Genomic DNA, 22,729 nt, shown 5'->3' with positions numbered 1-22,729 from the left:
TGCCTTTTAGCAGTTACAGCGCTGCTGTTTTATTTATCTAAGGTTAGCGTTTTAGTTGGTTTTAGGTGACGGGTTGATTCCAGGTGAAGTCCTGTAGGTGATTGAGTTCGTCTGAATTTTATTTACTGCTCTCACTTGTCACTTTACCAGATAATCTGATGATCCTTTGTGTTAGTCACTTTCTCCAAGGCTGAAAGTGTGTGTGTGTGTGTGTGTGTGTGTGTGTGTGTGTGTGTGAGAGAGAAACATGGAAACTAATTTAAAGCTATATTGATTGCAAGTTTAAAAGCTCTCTCTTTGTTCACCTAAAACAGACCATATGAAACGACATCATTCATTTTGATGATTTTTAAAATTCTTTTAAGCACGAGAACATTATTACTCCCATATTAGAGCCACACACACTGAGAAGCAGGAAAAAAACCCTTAAACATTGTTGGATTCGTCCCTCTGGGTTGTCTTGAAAGTTGGCCATTTGAGTCATTGGTACAGTTCGATTTATACCCAAGTGAGTTGTAATAAAATGACTAATGTGTGCATTTTCTTTGCAATAAAAGCATTTACCTCACAGGATTCTTTAACGATGGATTCTGCTTTTTTTTCCCTTCTCGCTATCGTGTGTAAGACGGAACTGACTACTGAAGGCAGTAAATAAGTGCCCTGCTCTCTGGGACGTTATCAGGCTGTTGGTTATTGAATGTTTTATGATATTTGATCGTGAATGTATGAAACAATAAATTAGTAATACAAGATTTCTGTTTTTTTTTTTAAAGTTTATAAAGCATCCTTAAACATTTCTAGCCTTTTGTAAAAAAAAAAAAAGAAATGTCTTAAGCCCCTAAAGGTATTCTTCTTTTTTATTCTGATTGTCAGTTTTGCTTTGTAAGTGGACTTAAAATGCAGGGAGTCGATCTGATAAAGGAAATCACACTGCACTCTAAAGTGGCGGTTTATCTCTGTACTTAATAACAGAATCCCACAGGAAGCCATGCCTTTTTTTTTTTTTTTTTTTTTAAAGAGGAGGACTGCAAACATCATACGTCTGTAACTGTCCGCACAGACGTCTCTTTAGTTTTTTTTTTACTTGTGTTTTTTTTTTTTTTTTAATGCGAACGAATAATCGTTTTAATTGCGTCGTCTTCGATGTTCGTTTGTCGTATTTCATCAGAGAGCAAAGTCCTTAGCATGAGAATGATCTGAGGTCCAGGAGGGCAAGCCATCACTGCTTTTTCCTCCAAGCAAATGAAACTAGTAGAGAATGGGAAATGTATGAAGAGAAAGAACAGGAAAATGATATGACGAGCTTCTCTGTTTGTTTGTATGGAATCTATCTCTGGCTAAAATAGTCCGAGACAGAGAAATGATTCTGCGTGGAAGTCTGCGGACTCCTGCTTCAGGCTCAAAGCCTCAGCCTGAGCCCGAGCATGTCCACGTCCACCCGGCTGCCCCACCTTTGTTGTGCGGTAATCCGACAATCTGGTTTAGATCTGAAAGAGAAAATGTGCTCCACGTGTGTCACGTGCGATTAAGTGGCCGTCACGACGGATCGGAACAAGGGCCGTTCAAAAGGTGACGCAGCCGAGGAGCTGGCACTTTCATCCTCCGCTCCTCCAAATACGAGATAATGGAGAACAATTTGAGAAGAAAAAACGGATGGGGGGGTGATTTTGGGGGGTGGGGTGATTGAGTGGGGAGGGGGGGGGGGTGAGCAAACACATAGCTCTTCTAATAAAAGACAGCATGAGGCACTTTTTAGCTGTTTTTTTTTTTTTTCCCCCTTTGTACTTCATATCACAGGGGGGTCTTGTGCTTCGTTTGGACCACAGTTCTGTTTGATTCATTTTGCTGTGCATCTTTTGACTACCTTTAAGAGCAACAGGGAACTCATTCGGTTTGCAGTCCTGCAGTTTTCCATGCGCACGCAGCAACAAAGTAGACCCGATGATGGTTTTAAAGGTATTTTGACCGGTGTGTAAACTGCCCTAGAGCATGTGTTTCTGCTCACTGCCGGATAAATGTCCCTGAGGACGTTCATACACGAGATGGCGGTGTACACCTAAAACGGTGACTTTTAATTACGACATTTAATTCCAACTTCTCACGTAAAGATTTTTGCTCCTTGAGCTAGGATTGGCTAGTAATCTGACAGTTAGGGATTAGCAAAAAAAAAAAAAAAAAAAAGATTTGTTGTAAAGTAGCATGTCTCCACTGTTTCATGGTTTCCACGGTGATGGGAGCGAGACCAATCAGCAATCAGACTTTGGTCAAGCGAATCAAGGTTCACCTAGTCTTATTTATTTATCTGCGGAGTTAAAATAAATCATTTTATCAAGAGGTTAGCTCAGGCACGCTTGATTGAATGCACCCACACTGCAGAAGTGAAGAAAAAAAAAAAAAAAAGAAACCCATGAACGTTTACTTTTGATAGTTAAACGAACAGCCACAGAGAAGAGATCTCAGCCAAGTTTGGGATCAGCGGTATTTATGCATGGCATGCTAGCAGACTTGGCTCTACACAGCTCATGTTTGCTCTTCTGGCACCAACGCAATAAATGAGCATGAATGTTTGGCTGCATGGTCCTTCCAAATGAATCATATGATTGAAAAGATCATACACCTTGAGCGGGAGGCGGAGATTTGAAACGCTGGCACTGGAAAGATTTCATGAGACTTCGAGAGTTAATTGCATTACAAATGGTGCGATTGCACGCTTCAAAAAAAAACTCACACATTTATACCACTTGTAGCGGAAAGAAGGGCCGATCTCGGCACAAATTATAGGCCCCGTCTTTCTTTCTCACTCATCTTTCCTTTCTCGCCCCATTTTGCTCTTGCGCACTCTTTATTTTTCTTTCTTTTTCGTGTTCCCTCTGTTTATACACGTGTGTGAGTGAATACAGAGGCAGGTTGAAAACCATAGTGCTTTAAACGACCGTCGTCTTCGACCGTTCCGCACAGCAGCAGGAGCTCTAACGTGTGACAGACGAGCTCTGGGACGGCGGTTCTCCCAGTCCAGGACTTTTCCCACGACTCTTGTCTGCACACGTTCCACATTCTGGAAGTGCAGTGTTTCGCAGAAAGGCAGAAGCTCCACGGCTGTAGGCTGCTGACAGAGTTTTCACCTCTCCTCGACGGGACGCCGAGTGGAATTCCGACAAGCTCCTAAATGCCCCCGAGAGCTTTGCAGATTTTTGGGGGGCTTTTACTTTTCAACACTGTTGAGCTGCAGTGTCTGGTTAAGTCAACATGTATGGAAAAAGTGGGCTGATTGTTCCATACTAAAAACTTTATTAACGCTTCCCTTTGCTTCGGAGAACCCCTGAGGTATTTCTGGGACTCGTCTCTTTACAAGAAGGTGCAACTTCTGCTTTATGTGACGTTTAGATTTTATATAATTTGTAGTTTTGGATGAAATCGCGGTTAAAAATGGAACCAGGTGGAAAGTTTAAATCCGAGGAATAAGCATAATGTCTTCAGCATAATGAAGTTAATACAATAAACAGAGTCGAATATAGAGTGAAAAGCACTAAATTATAGCAGGTCTGTCTGGTTTAAACCATATTATATTATTATATTATGCACGTTTGCACAGCGACGACTCCGCAAGTCTCCAGTGGTGAAGCCTGATGTTTGTTCTGTATTTGTTTGGAATTGAAGCCCAATTCAATTAGGCCCAGCTCGTTACAGTAGCACTCATAATCCATTTTCCCTTCATAAACATGTGGTTTGGTTGTTATTATTATTCCAAGTTTCATTCTGTAATCATTCAATCAGTCAAAGGCTTCCAAAGTCTCAATAACACAAACCACTTAGACAAGCGTGACGTGTTAACAAAGCCTTTGATTCCCGGCATCGCGTCAAGCAAATCCGTGGAACAAGTGGCCTGGGAGGCATGCTCATTAATCATTAATGGGTCTGCACGGGTCATTGTGTGTAAACCGCCTCAGTGGAGTTTTCGTGCCCAGCCACGGGCGTGAGTAATGAGCCTATGAGGCACGACAAAGCTCTGGAGATGTAAATGACTCGATTTTTTTTATTTTTTTTTAGTTCCACCTAAAGCACTATGCCAGGTTTTTTTTTGTTTTTTTTTATTTCACACTCTCACCAGTAAAAAATAAGAAGAGTAAAGTCTGAACTTTTCCCCATAATTCTCTAGCAGAAATCATTAGCTCATATTCATATCAGCTCATATTCAAACATTAAAGCGGGAGCCCAATAGACATGGTTTATTTATGAAGAACAATTACAGGGGTGGAAACTGCGTCTCTTTGGACGCTTTTGACATAGAGAATAAAAAAATAAAAAATAAAAAGACGACCGCAGAGCGTAAAAAGTCTTCATTTGGCAGCCCGTCGTGTGGTAGCGGGTAAGTTTCTGAGCTGCAGATGGGAACTATATAGCAGTGGAATATTTTAGATTAGATGTTACTTTACATTGACATCTGGCTAGAAATGTCATGTTTATGTTGAAGCTGTCTATATTTTTCTCAGAATGATTTATCTCTCGTGGGATGTGTTGGAACCGTTCATCTTGGTAAAACCTTTTTCGAAAGAGGAAAAAAAAAAAAAAAAAAAGCAAATATTCGCTTCAACACAAAGAAACTTTGTATGTATTCTTTATAGCAGCTGTAATTTTTCTGCAAAATGTAAACTTGTTGTCTACCAGTTCTTCCTCACTCCCAAAATATCCCATAAAAACGATTGTTACTACGCATGTTTTTCTGTTATTTGTCATCCACTTCTGATCAAAGGCTAAATCTTTTGACAGAGACCCTCTGCTGTTTTCATTCATTTCCCCTACTTTCTTCTTTCCCGATCTGTTTTTTGTGCTTTCTTTATTGACTTAGTGCTTATAAAAGATCCAGCGTCCTGGAAGCCTTTTAAACGTGGCACATCTCAACCTCCTGTCTGAGAGAGAGCAAGGAGAAAGCCTCGCTTGAGCAGAAGCAGTTTGAGCTTGAAAAGGGGAAAAAAAAAAAAAAAAGCCAAGAAGAATCTCTAGTAGGTTTTACTACACGGTTGCCAGATTTAAACAGTTCCTCTTTTTTATTTTTTTAATTTTTTTTTTAAGCCGTACCTGGCAACTTAATTCTGTTGAAGTGCTTATTAAACAGCTTGGTAAGTAGCTGAGAATGCAGAAGGAGGCTGTTCGGCCCGGTGCGCGGCGTCGCAGGTGGCCAGGACTTGTAGACCTCCTTGAGAGGAGTATTAATGTATTCTGGTTTATACTTGACTTTGTGTACACATGCCTAGGCAGAGGCAACACAAGCATCATTGTTTGCACACTCATCTGCTTGCTTTTTTTGTACACCAGCTTGATCAATAAGCGATCACATTGTGCTATAATGCACATAGGATTTTGTTATTTAGCGGGGGGGGGGCACGGTGGCTTAGTGGTTAGCACGTTCGCCTCACACCTCCAGGGTTGGGGGTTCGATTCCCGCCTCCGCCTTGTGTGTGTGGAGTTTGCATGTTCTCCCCGTGCCTCGGGGGTTTCCTCCGGGTACTCCAGTTTCCTCCCCCGGTCCAAAGACATGCATGGTAGGTTGATTGGCATCTCTGGAAAATTGTCCGTAGTGTGTGATTGTGTGAGTGAATGAGAGCGTGTGTGTGCCCTGTGATGGGTTGGCACTCCGTCCAGGGTGTATCCTGCCTTGATGCCTGATGACGCCTGAGATAGGCACAGGCTCCCCGTGACCCGAGGTAGTTCGGATAAGCGGTAGAAGATGAGTGAGTGAATGCAGCATTTAGCATTCATTTCTGAAGACATGCATAATCAACGCTCCATCTGATTGCAGGCAGCCATCTTAGCCACATTATGACCTAAGGTGTATGGATACCTGACCATTACGCCTCTGTGTTCTTATTTGAAGTCAAGTGGGTTTTTGTTATTATGAGCTAAGGGCCTGTCGAGATCTTCCATGGAGCTTCATGGATTTGACTTTGTGCATGGGGGCTTGCTGGGACATTTTTGTAATTTTTTAAGGAAAATCTTCATTTTAAAGCATATAAAGAGACACTAATCAATTGTGTGCTTCCAACTTTGTGGTAAGAGGCCACGTATGGTTGAGATGATCAGGTGTTTGGATACTTTGGCTACGTAATGTTTAATCCAGGTTTAAAGCTAAGCTGAAGAGTTTCAGCACTCCGACAGCAATGGAGATGCTACAGGCTGATCCTTGTACCACTGTGGAACTTGTGCTATTCTTCTGTCTCTATCAGCTTGTGGGATTTCTGAGCCAATAGGGACCTCTTTCTGTGGTTTATAATGGATTATGGAATATCACAAAACTCTCTAAGGTCACATTTTCCTTCTCTTCCCAGCCTGAGCTCTCAGACATGAAGGCTAGCGTAGACGACATGGCTTATTGTAGGGATTAGTGTGGGATTTTGTATGGGTTTAAGAGTGTGAGAAGGCTCTGTGACTTGCGGCTCACATGCAGTCATATGGATGCCAGGTGTCAGTTCCAGCTGTGAAGATGACAGAGACGCTCATCTGTCTGCTGGTGCTCTCCGGGTTTACTGTATTCTGTTACTGTGTTGTATGGTGGGTGGCATGGCAAGGTGGCATGGCTCCTGACTGAGTCAGTCCCTCCATTTCCTAATACATCAGTTTATACCTCAGATGAAAGTTTATAACCTTCAATATTTTATGCCCAGGTCCAGATATCTTGACTTGATTACTGGACTTTCAAAATGTCTGCAGTGTATTGAAATGAAATCCTTGAAACCAGCGGAGCTTCTTATGGGTTTTTTAATAATTTTCCTCTTAGTACATTCCTCGAGAGACACACACACATTTCCGAGCAGACCACCCGGTGCCACAGTAAGCAAGACTTTGAAGTCTCGGAGTTGGTTTAATTTCATCACATATTTACAAGCATTTATAATTAATGAAAGATCCACTGCCAAGTCAGTTGGGTACAAAGCTTTGCACCCTCTGTTTCATTCAGGGATTAATTTTGGGCCCGCTCTCATTGTTTAGTCCAAATATTACTCATAGCCATTTCTTATAAACCACATCATCAGTGTATTAAAATTGGTGACTGTAATAAAGTCTGAGACTTTGTCATCAGTGATCCCCTTTCTGCTCAGTGCAATCAGTAAAAGTTAACAGGTTTGAGCTAAATATAGTCTGGTTTTATAACTAATGAACTCTACAGTCAGTGTTGTGCAGTGTTGTCCATGCAAATGAGTGTTTTTATTTATATATATATATATATATATATATATATATACACGTATACATATATATATATATATATATATACAGTACTGTGCAAAAGTTTTAGGAAGGTGTGAAAAAATGCTGTAAACAAAGAATGCTTTAAAAAAATGGAAGTGTTAAACATTTATTTTCATAAATGAACAAAATGCAGTGAATGAACAAAAGAGAAATCTAAATCTAATCAATATTTGGTGTGACCGCCATTTGCCTTCAGAACAGCAGCAATTCTTCTAGGTACACTCGCACACAGTTTTTGAAGGAACTCGACTAGTAGGTTGTTCCAAACATCTTGGAGAACTAACCACAGATCTTCTGTGGATGTCGGCTTTCTCACATCCTTCTGTCTCCTTATGTAATCCCAGACACACTCGATGGTGAGATCAGGGCTCTGTGGGGGCCGTGCCATCACTTCCCCTCCATCAGTTTGTCAACATCCAAACAGCTGATCATCGTAGAACCAGAGGTGCAGTGAGGGGAGATTGCATCATTCCCTTTAGGAAAAGTGTATTTGGCCAAACCGCTTTTTCTGTTCGAGCTGCTACTCAGTGGAACCTAAAACCCCTATAAACATCAGAAACCTGAACACGTATAATACATTTAAGATCCAGTTAAAGAAGGGGTTCGTTATTAACCAGAGCTGTCAACATTAGTTTAGTTTTTGACCTGCTCGTGTTGCCCCCTGATGGTTTTTTGTTTATTGTGTGTGTGTTCATGTATTTGTCTGATGTTTGTTTGATTGCTGGCGTCTTGTGTTTCTAATTTACATCATAGCTAATACTTACAGTAGTACTTTTATTAAATGTATTGTAGCTTTATTGTTATTTCAATATGTACTTTTATCTTTTTTAGGGTGACTATTACCATCTGTCTAGGGACTACAGGTGAACAATAGCCATCTGGCTAACTCTGGCATATTGACAAATGTTTATTAATATGTATTGTCCCTGAAATAAATAAACAAACTTCATGCTGGTTTGAAGGCAAAAAAAACACCAAATATTGATTTAGATTTTTTTGTTTGCTCACTTTGCATTTTGTAAATTGACAGAAATAAACACTCAGGTATATATATATATAATGTGTGTGTATGTATATATGTATGTGTATATATATATATATATATATATATATATATATATATATATATATATACATATACGTGAGTGTTTATTTCTGTCAATTTACAAAATTATTATTATTATTATTTTTTTTATTATTTTTTTTACCCCAAAGTACTATAAACTGTACATTTTTATACACCACTGCTAGCATGGGGTTCTGGAATTCATTTAGTTTTATATAAAAGCAGAAGACTTACTCGCCTTTACAAAGTTATGTGAGTAAGAGAAAGGGCTGGTGTGGAAATGACTGCGTGGGTCACTCTGCAGAGGTGTGGGGTATGTCATCAGCGAAAGCCAGAGTGTCTGTATGGCATTCTCTCAACAGTGATTAAGTCAAATGACCCAGTGAACCAAGAACAAAGTGAAAGCACTTCAGTGGGCTGGCACATTCCTGCTCTCACCACGTAATCAGCACTTAAGCCCACCAGCAAAAAAGCTCCTCATAGAGCTCTGCTTCAGTAAACCAGTACGTTTGGACTTTCTGTAGGTTGGATAGCTGGGTTAGAATCTTTCAAGGCCGTTGCAGTTTATAGGCCTATTTTTTTTTTTCACTGGTTTAGATCATGTTTGCAAAGAGCGGTCACAGAACCATCCTGAATTTGAATTAAATCTTCTTGCCCGTTCTGTTCTTTATGGCTGTAACATTAGTTTTATACTTTCAGTTTTTTTTTTAAAGTACAGCCATAGCAACTTCGTGTTACTAGTGCTGTGTGTGTGTATGTGTGTGGACAGAGCACTCGTTGACAGAGGCTCTGTGTGCTTGCGGTGTGTTCTGGCCACAGGCCTGCTTGGCACGATGGGATTTCACACACTGCGCTGCTCAGTGTGCGCGTCCACCTCCGCCAGATCCTGGCCCATTACAAAAATGTTTGCAAAGCCCAAACCTCACCATACACCGCTTCTGCGGCTCGGGCCAGCCACCGCACCTCTGGTGGGAATAATCAGCATACAGATGCATGTATGCATGCAGCCCTTTATACCCAACTAAACACACACAAACACCCACACTCTCCCTCTTATATACCTCCAATCCCAGATGACTGAGTCAGCACTTTCATTTGCTTCTGTTCAGTTCACTTGCTTTAGGTTAATCTTGAAATGAGTGGAAAATGCCTGTAGATTTTAGCCATGGCAAGGAAAAGATACCAAATAAATTGAGGGGGCGAAACTGGATATTAGGTTGCTAGGGATTGGAGTTGTCTTTATGCTGCATGTGTGGATGTCTTGCTGTCTCTTTGCATTGCTTGTGTTTAGCTTTATCTTAATATTCCACGTGTTTACGAATTGCTGTTCCTTGGATTGCTTGGTATTGTTGGAATTAGCATTATCTTAATGACTAAAGTTTATGCCTTCCTGTGATTTTTGAGTTGCTTGGTATTGGCGTCATTTTCTCCAAACTTCAAGAATCAATCTTGCTTAAACTATGATCAGGTTAGTCTCCTTTCTACCTTTAATACTCTAATCCAGAGTTCTCCATTGCTGGTAGATGCTTACACCGAAACCAGATGTGTGGGAAGTGTGAGCTGCTTGGACATGGCAGGATGAAACGGTGTGGTTTAGTCAGATTCTGCAAGCGATCCCGATCCCTGCCGGACGCCAACGGACGAAAAAAATAGAGAAAACGTATTGCACAAAAGGATTTTGATGGATGAACTGAAAACCCCAGGTTTTCAATTGGTTGCATCAGTCTGGTGGCTCAATCCAAAGGGAATAAAAGGGGCTGTTGTACAACTGCACTAAGTAGGTGGTGAAAGAGGGATTTTCCTTACGGCAATTAGGGGAACTCGGAGCTGTTACAGTTACATGTACTTTCAGTGTAATTCTATTATGGTTTGTTGCATTTTAAGACCGACCCCATTCATCCTGATGAATGTCTGCGAGAAGATTAAGTTAATTAATAATTAAAAATTGTTTGGTTACAGGCCAAATTTTGTAGATTTTTACAGAATTTGCTAAACTAGTCGTCATCTTATCATTTCAAATATACTTCAGAAATATAATCTCTTAAAATAGTGCTACGCAAGATATTTCAGACTTTTACTGTACAGTTTTCTGACCCACATATATACAGTAAGCTCCACCCTCCAGCCAAACTAGTCTTGCTTAGCAAAACTAAAAAGGACACATGAGGCATTGATGGTTTAAACCAGGCAGTTCGGGGTCGGCTCGGGGAAAGGACAAGCTTAGTGCTATTTTCACTGCAATTGAAATGCATCGCTACAACAGAGGATGGTAAATATTATGGACTGATTCTTTGAGTCAGTCTGATCAGCTAAACCAGCCCCACCTTAGATATGTCATTTGCTTTGGTTTATTAGGCCAGATGACTAAATTATATCCTACTTCAAAAATTAGTGCATTTGGAAAAAATGTTCCCCATCAGGACACTGAGATTTTCATTCTCAGCTGTGTTACCCATTGACCCCTGATATGCATTACGTTCTTTAGACCCAGGGGACTGTGGGTTGGATTAGCTTGCCTACATCATCGTTTCTTGCTGCGCCTTGCCAGGTCTCTCTTTGCTATTGTCTCATAAATCTACATGGCCAAAAACACAGCTGCAATGCTGAGCAGAAGCCTTCGCAATTTGGTCTACCATTGTTTATACAGAGAGGGCAGGAAAAAAGGGGGATACAGCATAATGATGGAAGTAAAGATTATGGATTGTGGTGAAGGACCCTCCGTCTGTCTTTCTATTAATCTGAAAATTACCCCCATTTTCACCAGGGCCTCTTTTTGGCAGCCGTGCATCAGGCTGAAAGCTGGCATAGTAACCTTTTTGTTTTTCTTCTTTGAACCTTCAAGACTATTTTTTCCCTTTCTTTTATCCCCAATATTATTCCTTGATCCTAGCTCTAATTAATACGGTAGAGGCTAATTTACTGGGTCATTTGGTCTAATCCCTTTAAACAGTAACTGGTGAGAGATGATGCTCTTTTTGCTGGGCATCTGTGGCCCAAGAGAAAGTGTTGCTCTGTACGGCTGGGAGGCCAACAATAAGTGGCATCGCAAAACGGACATGCAAATGAGCTTGAAAAAAACGCACAAGCTAATGAATGTCTGGCAAAGAGTGTAGTACATTATAGTCTGCACTAATGTCTGGGATCTTGTCATAATCGTATTCATTGAAACTGTTTGTTTTGTAAATGACTTAAATCCAACCTGAAGCTGAACTTCATTCAGATTTCTCTGTGCAATCGTGTTACGTTCACTCACCTTTCTGTTTATGTTCACCCATGAGAACAACACGGTCTACAGGATTCCTGACTGGCATATTTATTACGCCTTCGGAGCGTGTATGCTCTTTAGCCCTCGCCCCAGGCTTCTCCGACATCCACCAGTCTGTGTACCATCTCTCCTAGAGCACCGGCTTGTTGGAGAACAAAATAGCGCTTGCTTGTCAGGCTACTTACTTTAAAGCTCTGGCTGCTAGTCGCACTTGTACCTTATACTGCAGCACAATTGCTTGCACAACGGTTTGTCATGAGCCAGATTAGGCTGCCAGTTCTTCAGCAGGACGTTTCATCAATAAACATGAACGCTAAAATAGTTGCATGCCAGGCCTGTGGTATTTTGGCCAGGGTGGAATAGTGGAAGGCCAGCAGCAGTGGTCTGCTCCTTTGTTTCCTGCTGCTCGTGGAAAACGGTAAAAGTGGACGACTGCGTTCGCCTCAGACCTACGAGGCAGCCAAGCACTTTTCTTAAGTGGTGGGTTAGCACAGGACTCATATCGCCACATGCCTACGAGGAGCCTCTGACTTACACCAGGCTTGTTGGCTCAGACGTTTTTTTTTTGTTTTTTTTTTTTTTGAATAATGGGGTAATTAAAAACCAAGCCGTAATTTCTGACCTTCCAAAGCTAAAAATAGAAGTGCTGTTTCATTCTAGCCCTTTTCTAAAATTGCAGTTCTCTGGTTTAATTTAAGTAAATCTGTTTGAATTGTGGGGTAGTGGTGCGGTAATTCTGCTGGAGGTTGCTGAGGTGCTAAATAGCTGGTGGATTATATATCAAACCACAACATTTGGCATCACATCACACACGATGTTTGAATGTAGGTGTAGAACTGTTTGTTTTTGTTTGTTTGTTTTGTTAAATAAACACAGCATTGTTGCTCTGTGAATTTTACTTCTGAAAGTTTACTTCTCCAACCTCAACTACCATCACTCTAGTTCGTAATCGGTCACAGACCCGTCAAAGCCACTGAACTGCTCGTCCGGTCATTACGTTTGTTTGTGTGTGAAATCTTTGGTCCGATTTCCCAAAATATATACAAACCAGTAGATTAATTCAAACCACTGCGACCCAGTCCAGGTAATTACTAAAGTATAAACACGCTGCCCACCACAGCACATTCATTACAATAATTCATGGTCTTTCTAGGTCCTGTGAGCTTCATATCTGACCACTCGCTCTTGAGATCTAAGGAAGGTAAAAAGCTCCTGTTTGTGCAACTTTTTTTGCTTGGTCTGGTCGGAATCCAGTTCTATGCAGCGCACGTCTCTAGTCTCAACAAAATGCCCTGTGAACCTAATGGCATGCTTTAAAAAATAAAAAATAAAAAATTGCACCTCCGGTGTCTCTGTATTCTTAGCCGTTTATGTTAAATAATAATCGTATACATACTGTATATAATATGCACTTGTATGCAACTGAGAGAAGGTGGACCGTCTGATTGGACCAAAGCTTAGATTTCATGACGCATATTTTGATGTCCCGTTAAAAAGTGCTTCAAACTGGCTAAACCTTTGCATGTCCCAGGGACAAAGGCTTTTCTTCCTCATATCATCTCAGGGAGATTTTCCTCATTGCTTTCTCTGTGTGCTCGTTATGGATCTAAATCTACATCTTGATTGCTGTAAAGCTCTTGACAAAAGTGCAATACAAATGAAGTTGAATTGCCCTAGGTGTAGGCTTGTGTGTGAATTCTGGTGTCTGAACCCTGCTTCCTGTCCACTAGGGGTTTATGCAAATAGCACCAATGTTTGCACAGCCTAGCAGTGCGGACTTGGCCGGCTTGCCCTCGCGCTGCCTGTCACCAACCTTCGCTGTCCAAAAAAGCACTTAAATCTTTATCTGAGACTCTGCTTATCAGCCGCAGCGATTTACTACTGAAGCGCCGTTCAGTGTTTTTTTTTTTAACATGCAAACATCGAAATGTGTGTTTTGAGGGATATCTCACACACACACCCCTTTGTCTGAGTAGCTTCTTGTGTGTAAATGTTACTGAGAAGATTGGCATACATTGATGATGAAAGCTCAGGTGCATATTTGTTTCAGCTCATCGATCCCAGACAAAGATCGGGCAACCGGGTGCCCCTGGAGATGTGAACAGTAACGTCATTCACGGTCAAGTGTGTGTGTCAGGGTTTTTTTTTTTGCACCATAATTGTTGGTCTAATTGGGTGAGAACGGATTCATTTTAATTAGTTTGGAATGATATCCTGATGCACGGGTAAAACTGTTTCCCAAGGCGTGAAAACTTCCCGCTTGCCAAAACGTGGTCCATGTCATCTTCAGCGACGTGTAGTGCCCACCCCCACCTCCCACCGCCCACAGTAGAGAGGTTAATGTAGCGGAACCTCTGCCTCCCTGTCCTCCCTCTCCTCGCTCTCCTGGGACCTTCATTCCCCACCAGCCATCCTGCAGGGGTCATCACACCCAGATCATGATTGACACCTCGGCACTAAACCCCGATTGGCTTCAGGCTGTCATCGCCAGCCAGTGGGAACACTTCTGTGAGTGGATCTCAACGGGACAGACAGGGAGAGAAAGAAAGAGAGGAACTGTAAGAATACTGGTGTGCCAGCACACACAGGAAGCAAATACATTGCCCTCGGGTCTCTCCGGTTTTTGGATTTTGTGTGTATGTTTTTGAGGAGAAAAGAAACATTATGAGAGCAGGATAAGCACTTTGCAGGTAGGATTTAAAAGATTATATCATGTTTTGACTCGTCCATTTTCTAACCGCTAGCAGCTCTGAGTGAAACGATTTTGACGAATGACGATGTTGCTGCGTACGTGCCGTGCAGCGGATTTACCCGTAAACGCGTCGTAGCAGCCGTTTATCAGGATACTCTGCTGAAAAGTGCTGAACTTTATCCCACAGATGTTCCTGTAAAATCTTTGGTTTGAGGATCTTGACTACACAGAGATGACATTAAGTTTAAGAGCCTCTGTGAATGATTAATCAGGTGTGAGTGTGTTTAAATATTTAGCCGCATATCTGGAACAGTCATTTAGGGGTTTTTTTTTCAGTCTCAGTCTTTAAGACCGATTCCATTTCTCTCAGCCAAAGTACCATTTGATTTTACCACAATTTTCCAAAGGATTTTAAATATTAAATGTACATATGTTGTGACATGCCCTTTTTTTTTTCTTTCTTTCTTTCGTTCATTCAGATTTGCTCATAAGAAACTGCAGAGCACAGCATCATCCTCTCTTCCATCATGAAGCCTGAGTACCTGGCGTTGCTGTTGGCATTTTCCCTGGTCTCCCCACTGTCCTGCTCAGCCTCCACCACACGGAACCAGAGCCTTCGGGGCCGAGTGCAGCGCGATCGCCGTAACATACGCCCCAACATCATCCTCATCATGACCGATGACCAGGACGTAGAGCTGGGTGAGTACATTTCATTCAGATGGAGACTGATAAACAGAACAAAACATTTCTTACTTAATTATCTGATTTGTAGAAATGGACAAAGCTCATGAATGCACGTCAGTGGAAATTTAAATAAAGCAAAATTAATTGATTCTAATGTGAACGTTTTCTCCAGGTTAACAGTAATAGAAATGAATACCAACAACAATAATAATAATAATTTTTTTTTTATTTTTTATCAATAATAGTAATTCATGAAGTAAATTAAAGTTATATTATAATAATACAATAATTACAAAGAAAATTATTATAAAACTAAAGTTATTATAAGCTTCTGAATCTGAATGACTTGCAAAAAAAAAAATCTGAGGAAATAACATTGGTACAAATTTCATGTTACACGATTTAATGACTTGAGAGCTTCGACATCTGAGAGACATTTTGGGAAGTGAATTTTGCTCAAATTCTGTCCAATAGAACAATTAAAATTTGTTTTTTTTTTTTTTAAACACTCTGAAACAAGTCAAATCCTCAAGCTTAACCGCTGTTAGCTACCTGTTCATTTGTGGAAATGTTTGTTTTGTTGTTGCTAAGCTAATGATTGTACTACTTTCATGCTAATAAATTTGGTTTGTGTGAATGTAAACAGAGATTTTTTAACACGGTGCCAAATTTAGGGAGAAAATAAACAGTTCCTTCGAAATTTGCAAAAACCGTAGCGATTGTTGTCCCGAGCCACGAAACTCTGGTTCTGAATCAAAGTCTTAAGATTAACTGAATATACATTTATAGAGAGATTAATTTCCCTGCTTTGACCTCTTTGAACTAAACACGCTTGTTTTCATGCAAGTTCTTCATTACTAACCCGAGCCAGCCAGGAAAAACTGAGCTGTGTTCAGCATCAGTGTTTTTATCCGGCGTGACTCAGCAGTCGAGTCGTTCTGATTTGTGCCAAGACAACTGCAGTATGTCAGACGCAATCTGGGAACCTAACTGTCATCACTTTGACCATATAACACTCACCAAGCCTTCTCTTACTGTGTCATGTGAAAGGTCTTTCCAGCCGTTCTGCATTTTAACCTTCCAACTGGAAACAGACTTCTTCAATACGAACCTAATCACATCCTTATCGATGACTTGAAGCATGAAACGTTCCTGAGGTTTATTATATGTCGTAGACGTACTGTATCAGGATCAGTAATGCTTTTTTTTTTTTTTGTTTTGTTTTACTTGCCTCGTTCAGGCTCGTTGCAGGTAATGAACAAAACTCGCAGAATCATGGAGGAAGGCGGGACATCGTTCACAAACGCCTTTGTGACGACGCCCATGTGCTGCCCGTCTCGCTCGTCCATGCTGACTGGGAAGTACGTTCACAACCACAACACGTACACCAACAACGAGAACTGCTCCTCTCCCTCATGGCAGGCACAACACGAACCTCGTTCCTTTGCTGTCTACCTCAACAACACAGGCTACAGGACAGGTACGAATATCATGAATAGTTGTTTCTCTGTACTGTATTTGATAGCATGGGGGAAGTCGTGGCCTAATGGTTAGAGAGTCTGACTCCTAACCCTAAGGTTGTGTGTTCGAGTCTCGGGCTGGCAATACCACGACTGAGGTGCCCTTGAGCAAGGCACCGAACCCCCCAACTGCTCCCCGGGTGCCGCAGCTGCCCACTGCTCCGGGTGTGTGTTCACGGTGTGTGTGTGTGTGTGTGTTCACTGCTGTGTGTGTGCACTTTGGATGGGTTAAATGCAGAGAACGAATTATGGGTCACCAAACCTAGCCGTATGTCACGTCACTTTCACTTAATTGTGTTAGCTGTTGCATTCTCCAGTCTGATTGGTCAGATTGTGTTAACTTATTTCCTATAACAGTTTATATAAATACGTTATTGTTTCTATAGTAACGGCTCATTCACAGTGACATGTATAGCAGATGCTTAACGATATTCATATCCAAGCGGCAAAACGATCTGTGGTTTAAAAAGTCAAAGTTTCCTATATTCAGTAAATATCGTGTACAAAAGGAATCTCCAATCTCAGCTCTGGGTAACGGTTACTAATATATCCGACAGAGGAAAGTCTTCAGGACTGTAACAACATGTCAGTTCACATTCATCTCAAAAGACAAATTTTCCATACACTCGGCACCTGCTCAAGCTAAACCGTGCCAAGAACTAAGTGACCATGAGTGCAACCAAACCAGCACTTTTAACACACGTCATCTCTCTTTTTTAAACCTTTAAGAAGATGAAATTGTTCAATGTACTAGTGGAGGTTGGTCTGCAATTACCTGCACAGACTGGCTGCTTGCCCAACTCTCGGGAGATGTGTTTTAATTTGGCTTAAAAAAACCGTAATGTAAGCAGACGTTTAAAAGCAGAGCACTCTCGGATATCATTAAAATTGCAGCATTGAGAAATTGAGCTCTCAATTGCTGCCTTTTCTTTTGAACCCGTAAGAAGACGAACGAAACTTTTCATCTAGTAAGTAAGAAAAAAATACACAGTAATGATAGTTTTGGTGTTTGACGGCTTGTGCCTTGGTTTCTCAAAGCTTTCTTCGGAAAATACCTCAACGAGTACAACGGCAGCTACATTCCTCCTGGGTGGCGTGAGTGGGTGGGTCTCATCAAAAATTCCCGCTTCTATAATTACACCGTCTGTCGGAACGGCTACAAGGAGAAGCACGGCGCGGACTACGCCAAGGTATGTTTCAGTTCACAGCTTTGTCGCAGTCACCTTGCGGGGATTTGTAATCCCATCACCCCTGTTGTTTTTAACTTCATGCCCAATTGTAAGGTCTGTTCTCGGATAATTGTAAGGTTTGCTTGCTCGTAATCCCAGGTTGATCTAAACTGCTTGGAATCTGATTAAATTAGAGGGAATGTTCTGAGCTGGTGTGGTGTGGCATCTCTTCATTTGTGCAACACCGTCTTATGTTCTCAAACGCTTCCACACCAAGTCTTAGCGTGGAAATCGCCTTGGGCCCCAAAGTTTTTGTTGTGATACTTAAAAGCTACGAACAGCATTTAGATTAGAGCAAAGCAGCAAATCTATATGGCACCAATAATCGAGTATAAAGCAAAAGAAAGCTGCACTATCAGGAATGAATCTTCCCAGACTCATAGTTTTAAAAGTCTTCCAAAGAAGTTTTTCCTGTGTGGAATTTGAGCTGAGGTTTCTTGGTTTTGACTTTATGAGCATGTCTGATGGGTAAATAAATGTTTGGCCTGGTGCTCTAATGGCAACGACTTGCTTGTTTAGTTAGACCAAGGTGTTAAGTTACCCTCAAGCTGCGAGGTGGCTGAGGCCGGAGGTTCCTGCACCGAGCTCTGGAGAACACTCTGTGGCTTAGTGGTTCAGGGGAACATTTTTTTAATCTCTTCCAGCCTAGATGTCCGGAGTTCACAGAAGCAGCTGGATTATTACGGCTCTCAGCTTTCAAAGCATCATTTAACAGCCTAGAATGTTGCTTTAAGAGATCCTCAGGTCTTCGGTCAAACCACGTCAGCCACAATTTATCAAAATATATACTGCTTACCAGATGATAACCTTTTGTCTGTCAGATAAGGCTTATCGAGGTATGAATACAAACACATTAATTTCCTTGATGAGCTCAAATTTAGTAAATTGTTGGATTGCTTTCTGGGATTGATGAGTCAGTCCCTAGTGTTCACACGGCCTTGAGACGAACCAAATGATATTTATGTCTGGTTCACATCCGTCCTGAAATGCATTACTCAAGCCTAATTCATCTGAGAAATCCAAGAGCGAGTGAGAGATCACAGAGATGTTTGCAGGCATGAATTATGATGACGTACACGACGCATTAATCTGTTGCTGCAAATCCTGACGCACAGGGATAGTGCAGCTAAACCGAAAGCTACACAATGTTTATATTTTCTGTGGCGAAGTCAGGAACGGTATTTAACAAGCTTTTAACCAGCCGACGTTTGAGGGAGAAGGAGAAGGCTCATGTGGTTGTAGTAGAACTAGTACTAGGGCTAAACCTAAACACTAGCACGCAAGGTCCCCTGCAACCTTCAGAGACCTCATAGACATTCCAGTGTCGGCCTCAAAGCCGAGAGAGAAAGACCTCACTGTTGTCAAAACACTGTGCTAGCAGGGAGCCTTGACCCCCCACCCTTGCACCACCGACTGTTGGTGTTAACACCAGTGTCATGTTCAATTATGTGCTGCAGCATCACACTGTGCCTCCCAGAGAAAACACACTTGGCTTGGGGCTACTAGGTCTTGTTACAGTTTTAAGTAATGTCTTTCTTTCTTTCTTTCTTTAAACTTCTTCTTCTAAGAAATCATTGTGTATCTCCTTTTTGTAATTCATACAATCCATTTTTTTTCACCCTTCCCAGGACTATTTCACAGATCTGATCACCAACGACAGCATCAACTACTTCCGCATGTCAAAGCGCATGTATCCACACCGGCCGGTTATGATGGTGATCAGTCACGCAGCGCCGCATGGTCCAGAAGATTCGGCACCCCAGTATGCAGAATTCTTTCCCAATGCTTCCCAACACATGTGAGTCCAAAGCGTTCTGGGACAACCTGTTACCAAACACCACTTAACCCTTAGTCCTGACTTGTCCTAAATCCCATGTATATTAAAAAGAGACTTTTCATCTCAGGGCTATGATGAAAGAGAAAGGCTTCTTGAGCAAATTACTTTACTTTACCACTACGAACGTGAAATGATTTATAATCCAAGTATACTTTTGGCACACATGAGCAGGACAAGCAGAGGAGGTGATATTTTATGGAGCACTACTCTCTCGTCGCCAAGCCTGCGATCAGCTTGCAGATCTATCATCAGAACTGAGATACTTTTTGGCTGAGAGATTTTTCTGACACAGAGAGCCATGACTACAGGACCAGTATGTCATAGTTTCTAGCATCCCAGTTATCTTATAACCCCAGTAAGGACAGGGTTACGCATCTATTTATTATTATTTTCAATATTGTTTACCCTATTATTTCACCTTCAACTCTGGCAGGACTTCCTGACCCTATGACATATCAATCAGTCCACCCATTCACCGTGTGCCTTCTGGGGTGATCGGAATGCATTGTTTCTTTTCCAAGCACTGTTTCGAGGGGTCATTAATATATTTTTAGCATGAGCTCATGATTGGGAATGAATGAGGAGGCCCCTGGGTTTGCTATGACTGGCATATTTCTGAGCTGTTGAGAATGTTGCCAACGGAACAAGCAAGCAGATGGCAGGCAAAAATGTAGCACTTAGGAATAAATCTGCTGCCATTTGACTGCTCAAATCCATAACAGTCAAGTAGACTTGACAAGCATCTGCCACTTTTGGTGTAGAATGGAAATTAACAATTCATTCATCAAGAGGCAGAAAAAAAAAACCAGAAACATGCCACGCAAATCTACTGATCTACTTGCGCCAGATTCGGCTGAGAAGCTTCGCGACCGCGTGCGTATTTTATTGGTTTGGTAACCAGAATTCTACCTCATCTGAAACACCTTGGAACTTGAGTCTAGCTGGAAATCGTAGTTGCAGACTAAAAAGCAAAAGGGATTCATGATCTCATTAGCAAAAGAATTTTTTTTTTTTAATTGTGTTCTCTGTGCACTTTTATTTAAGAGTAATCCCCAGTAGTTCTCATACTTCTTGCCCTTGATTCTTGCCCTTTTCATAAAACTAAATGCCATACTTTCTGAAAATTGGGTTTTTGTTTGATCACAATACAGGAAACCACCTGACTGGCCTGTAAGGTTCTTTGGGTTGTTAAGCGAGCTTTTCTTTCTAAAGGGGTTCTAGAAGCTTTAAAGGGTACACCAAAAGGGACCAAAAGGGTAATAGATACTTTTTTAAATTCTACATTATGTGAAATATCTGTGATAAGCTATGACCTCTCCTGATTTCCACACTGATGCCTTTGGTATTAAAGCAGCTACATTAAAATCAGCCTGATGGCTTAGAGAATAGATCAGCAAGAGAAAAAAGGAGTTTGGATGCAACTCGGTTAGATGTCTTTTTTGTGATACATTGGTTTCTTGATTTGTTTCTTGTAAACCAAAAGTTACCAAAGTCCTTTAGTGCGACGGTATAAACCTGAACACACGAACCCGTTTGCCTACATTTATTTCCACACTTCTGAGTGCAAATAATTTGGCATTTACACCCTGGAGCTCATCACAAACCTCACTTTCACTGCTGCAGCCGGCAGCGCTATTAATTTTCTTAAGCATGTGCCAACCCTCAAACAATTTCTCCTTTCCAAGACAGCCAAATATTTTCAACCCAGTGGAAGAGAGGCTTGATCCCAGGTTTTGCACAAAATAATACCTAGCAGGGAAAATGCATCGATTTTCTTGCGCTGGCGATCCGTGGGTTCGGTCTGCAAACATTTTACCCACCATGCAAATTAACGTTCACATGTGAAAAGGCAAGAATGTGTATGTCAAATAGTATAATATTACACTCCTTTCAACAGCACACCCAGTTACAACTACGCCCCTAACATGGACAAGCACTGGATCATGCAGTACACCGGTCCCATGAAGCCCATCCACATGGAGTTTACCAACTTCCTCCAGAGGAAGCGACTTCAGACTCTGATGTCTGTAGACGACTCTGTGGAAAAGGTCGGTATTTGTCATTTTTATGTACGTTAAAAAAAACAATAAACTAAAGGTTGGCACTAAAGAGAACAGTCGATATCTTCAGATATACAACGCACTAGTGGACACAGGAGAGTTGGACAACACCTACATCATCTACACAGCCGACCACGGTTACCACATTGGACAGTTTGGTCTCGTCAAGGGGAAGTCAATGCCGTATGACTTTGATATAAGAGTCCCCTTCTTCGTGAGAGGGCCAAATGTGGAACCTGGAACAAGGTAAGCTGAATTTTTTTTTGGGGAATAGATGAGATGTTCTGACATAATCCTTGTAGCTGGATTTTTTTTAAGCTTGGTGTTTCTGGTTTCTTCAGGAACAATCAACTTGTTTTGAACATCGATCTTGCACCTACGATCCTGGACATCGCAGGTCTGGATACTCCTTCAGATATGGACGGCAAGTCCATTATGAAGCTTCTAGAACAGGAGAAGACTAACAATAGGTATGCGTAGTATAAAATACCAGGTTCTATAACCATCCATGTAAAAATTGCAATAATATCAGCACCATGATTTGCAATTAATAATTTATGGGCAAGTACCTGTGAAAATCTGGGACTATTCGGTGCTCATGTGTTGTGTTATTTTCATGTCTGGTTGGCTGTGTTAAGTCAATTATGCGAATGCTTGAGAAATATGTTGAATTTTAAAACCTATTCCTCTGAGAGGCTGTGTACAGCATCAATCCACATGTTGCTGTGAACAACATCGATTCAGCTTTTCCATATGAATTTGATACAGCTGTTTGGATTTTTGTTTTTCAGATTCAAACTGAACCGCAAACCTAAGGTCTGGAGAGACACATTCCTTGTGGAGAGAGGGTAAACTTGTTCTCTTTTTCTGTTCTCTATTAGTTATGCATTGTCATACAGTATGTGCAACAGGTCAAAGTATTGTAGCTAATGTTATCCATTTCATTCTTCGGATTTGATGGATGTTGGGAACAGGGATAGTTTTGGGAATGGTTCTTCCAGTGAACTGCTTAAATCTACACTTAAGATGTGTTACAGTAACACAACACCACCCTCCCTTAGGCTCCAGCTATATCCTGTAACCTGCTATATGAAACGTATTCATTTGATAGCATGGACGATTTGGATATTT

At 41.3% G+C, this 22,729-nt stretch overlaps 1 protein-coding gene across 5 annotated transcripts in view; it reads left to right on the top strand.

The window, feature by feature from the left end:
• The window catches only part of sulf1 (sulfatase 1), a 90,611-nt gene that overhangs the window by 51,753 nt on the left and 16,129 nt on the right, over positions 1-22,729 (top strand). For all 5 annotated transcript variants that reach the window (XM_060861390.1, XM_060861389.1, XM_060861391.1 and 2 more), the window contains exons 2-9: positions 14,748-14,967; positions 16,193-16,432; positions 17,511-17,662; positions 19,330-19,499; positions 21,436-21,586; positions 21,669-21,844; positions 21,940-22,068; positions 22,390-22,446. In XM_060861390.1, coding sequence (XP_060717373.1) covers positions 14,796-14,967; positions 16,193-16,432; positions 17,511-17,662; positions 19,330-19,499; positions 21,436-21,586; positions 21,669-21,844; positions 21,940-22,068; positions 22,390-22,446 — 1,247 coding nt within the window. In that variant the 5' untranslated portion in view covers positions 14,748-14,795. The remainder of the gene's footprint in view (positions 1-14,747; positions 14,968-16,192; positions 16,433-17,510; positions 17,663-19,329; positions 19,500-21,435; positions 21,587-21,668; positions 21,845-21,939; positions 22,069-22,389; positions 22,447-22,729) is intronic.

This window comes from Tachysurus vachellii, chromosome 25, assembly GCF_030014155.1.
Source record: "Tachysurus vachellii isolate PV-2020 chromosome 25, HZAU_Pvac_v1, whole genome shotgun sequence".
Lineage (NCBI taxonomy): Eukaryota > Metazoa > Chordata > Actinopteri > Siluriformes > Bagridae > Tachysurus > Tachysurus vachellii.
The sequence above is the reverse complement of the archived record's forward strand: the minus strand, read 5'-3'. Positions and strand labels throughout refer to the sequence as shown.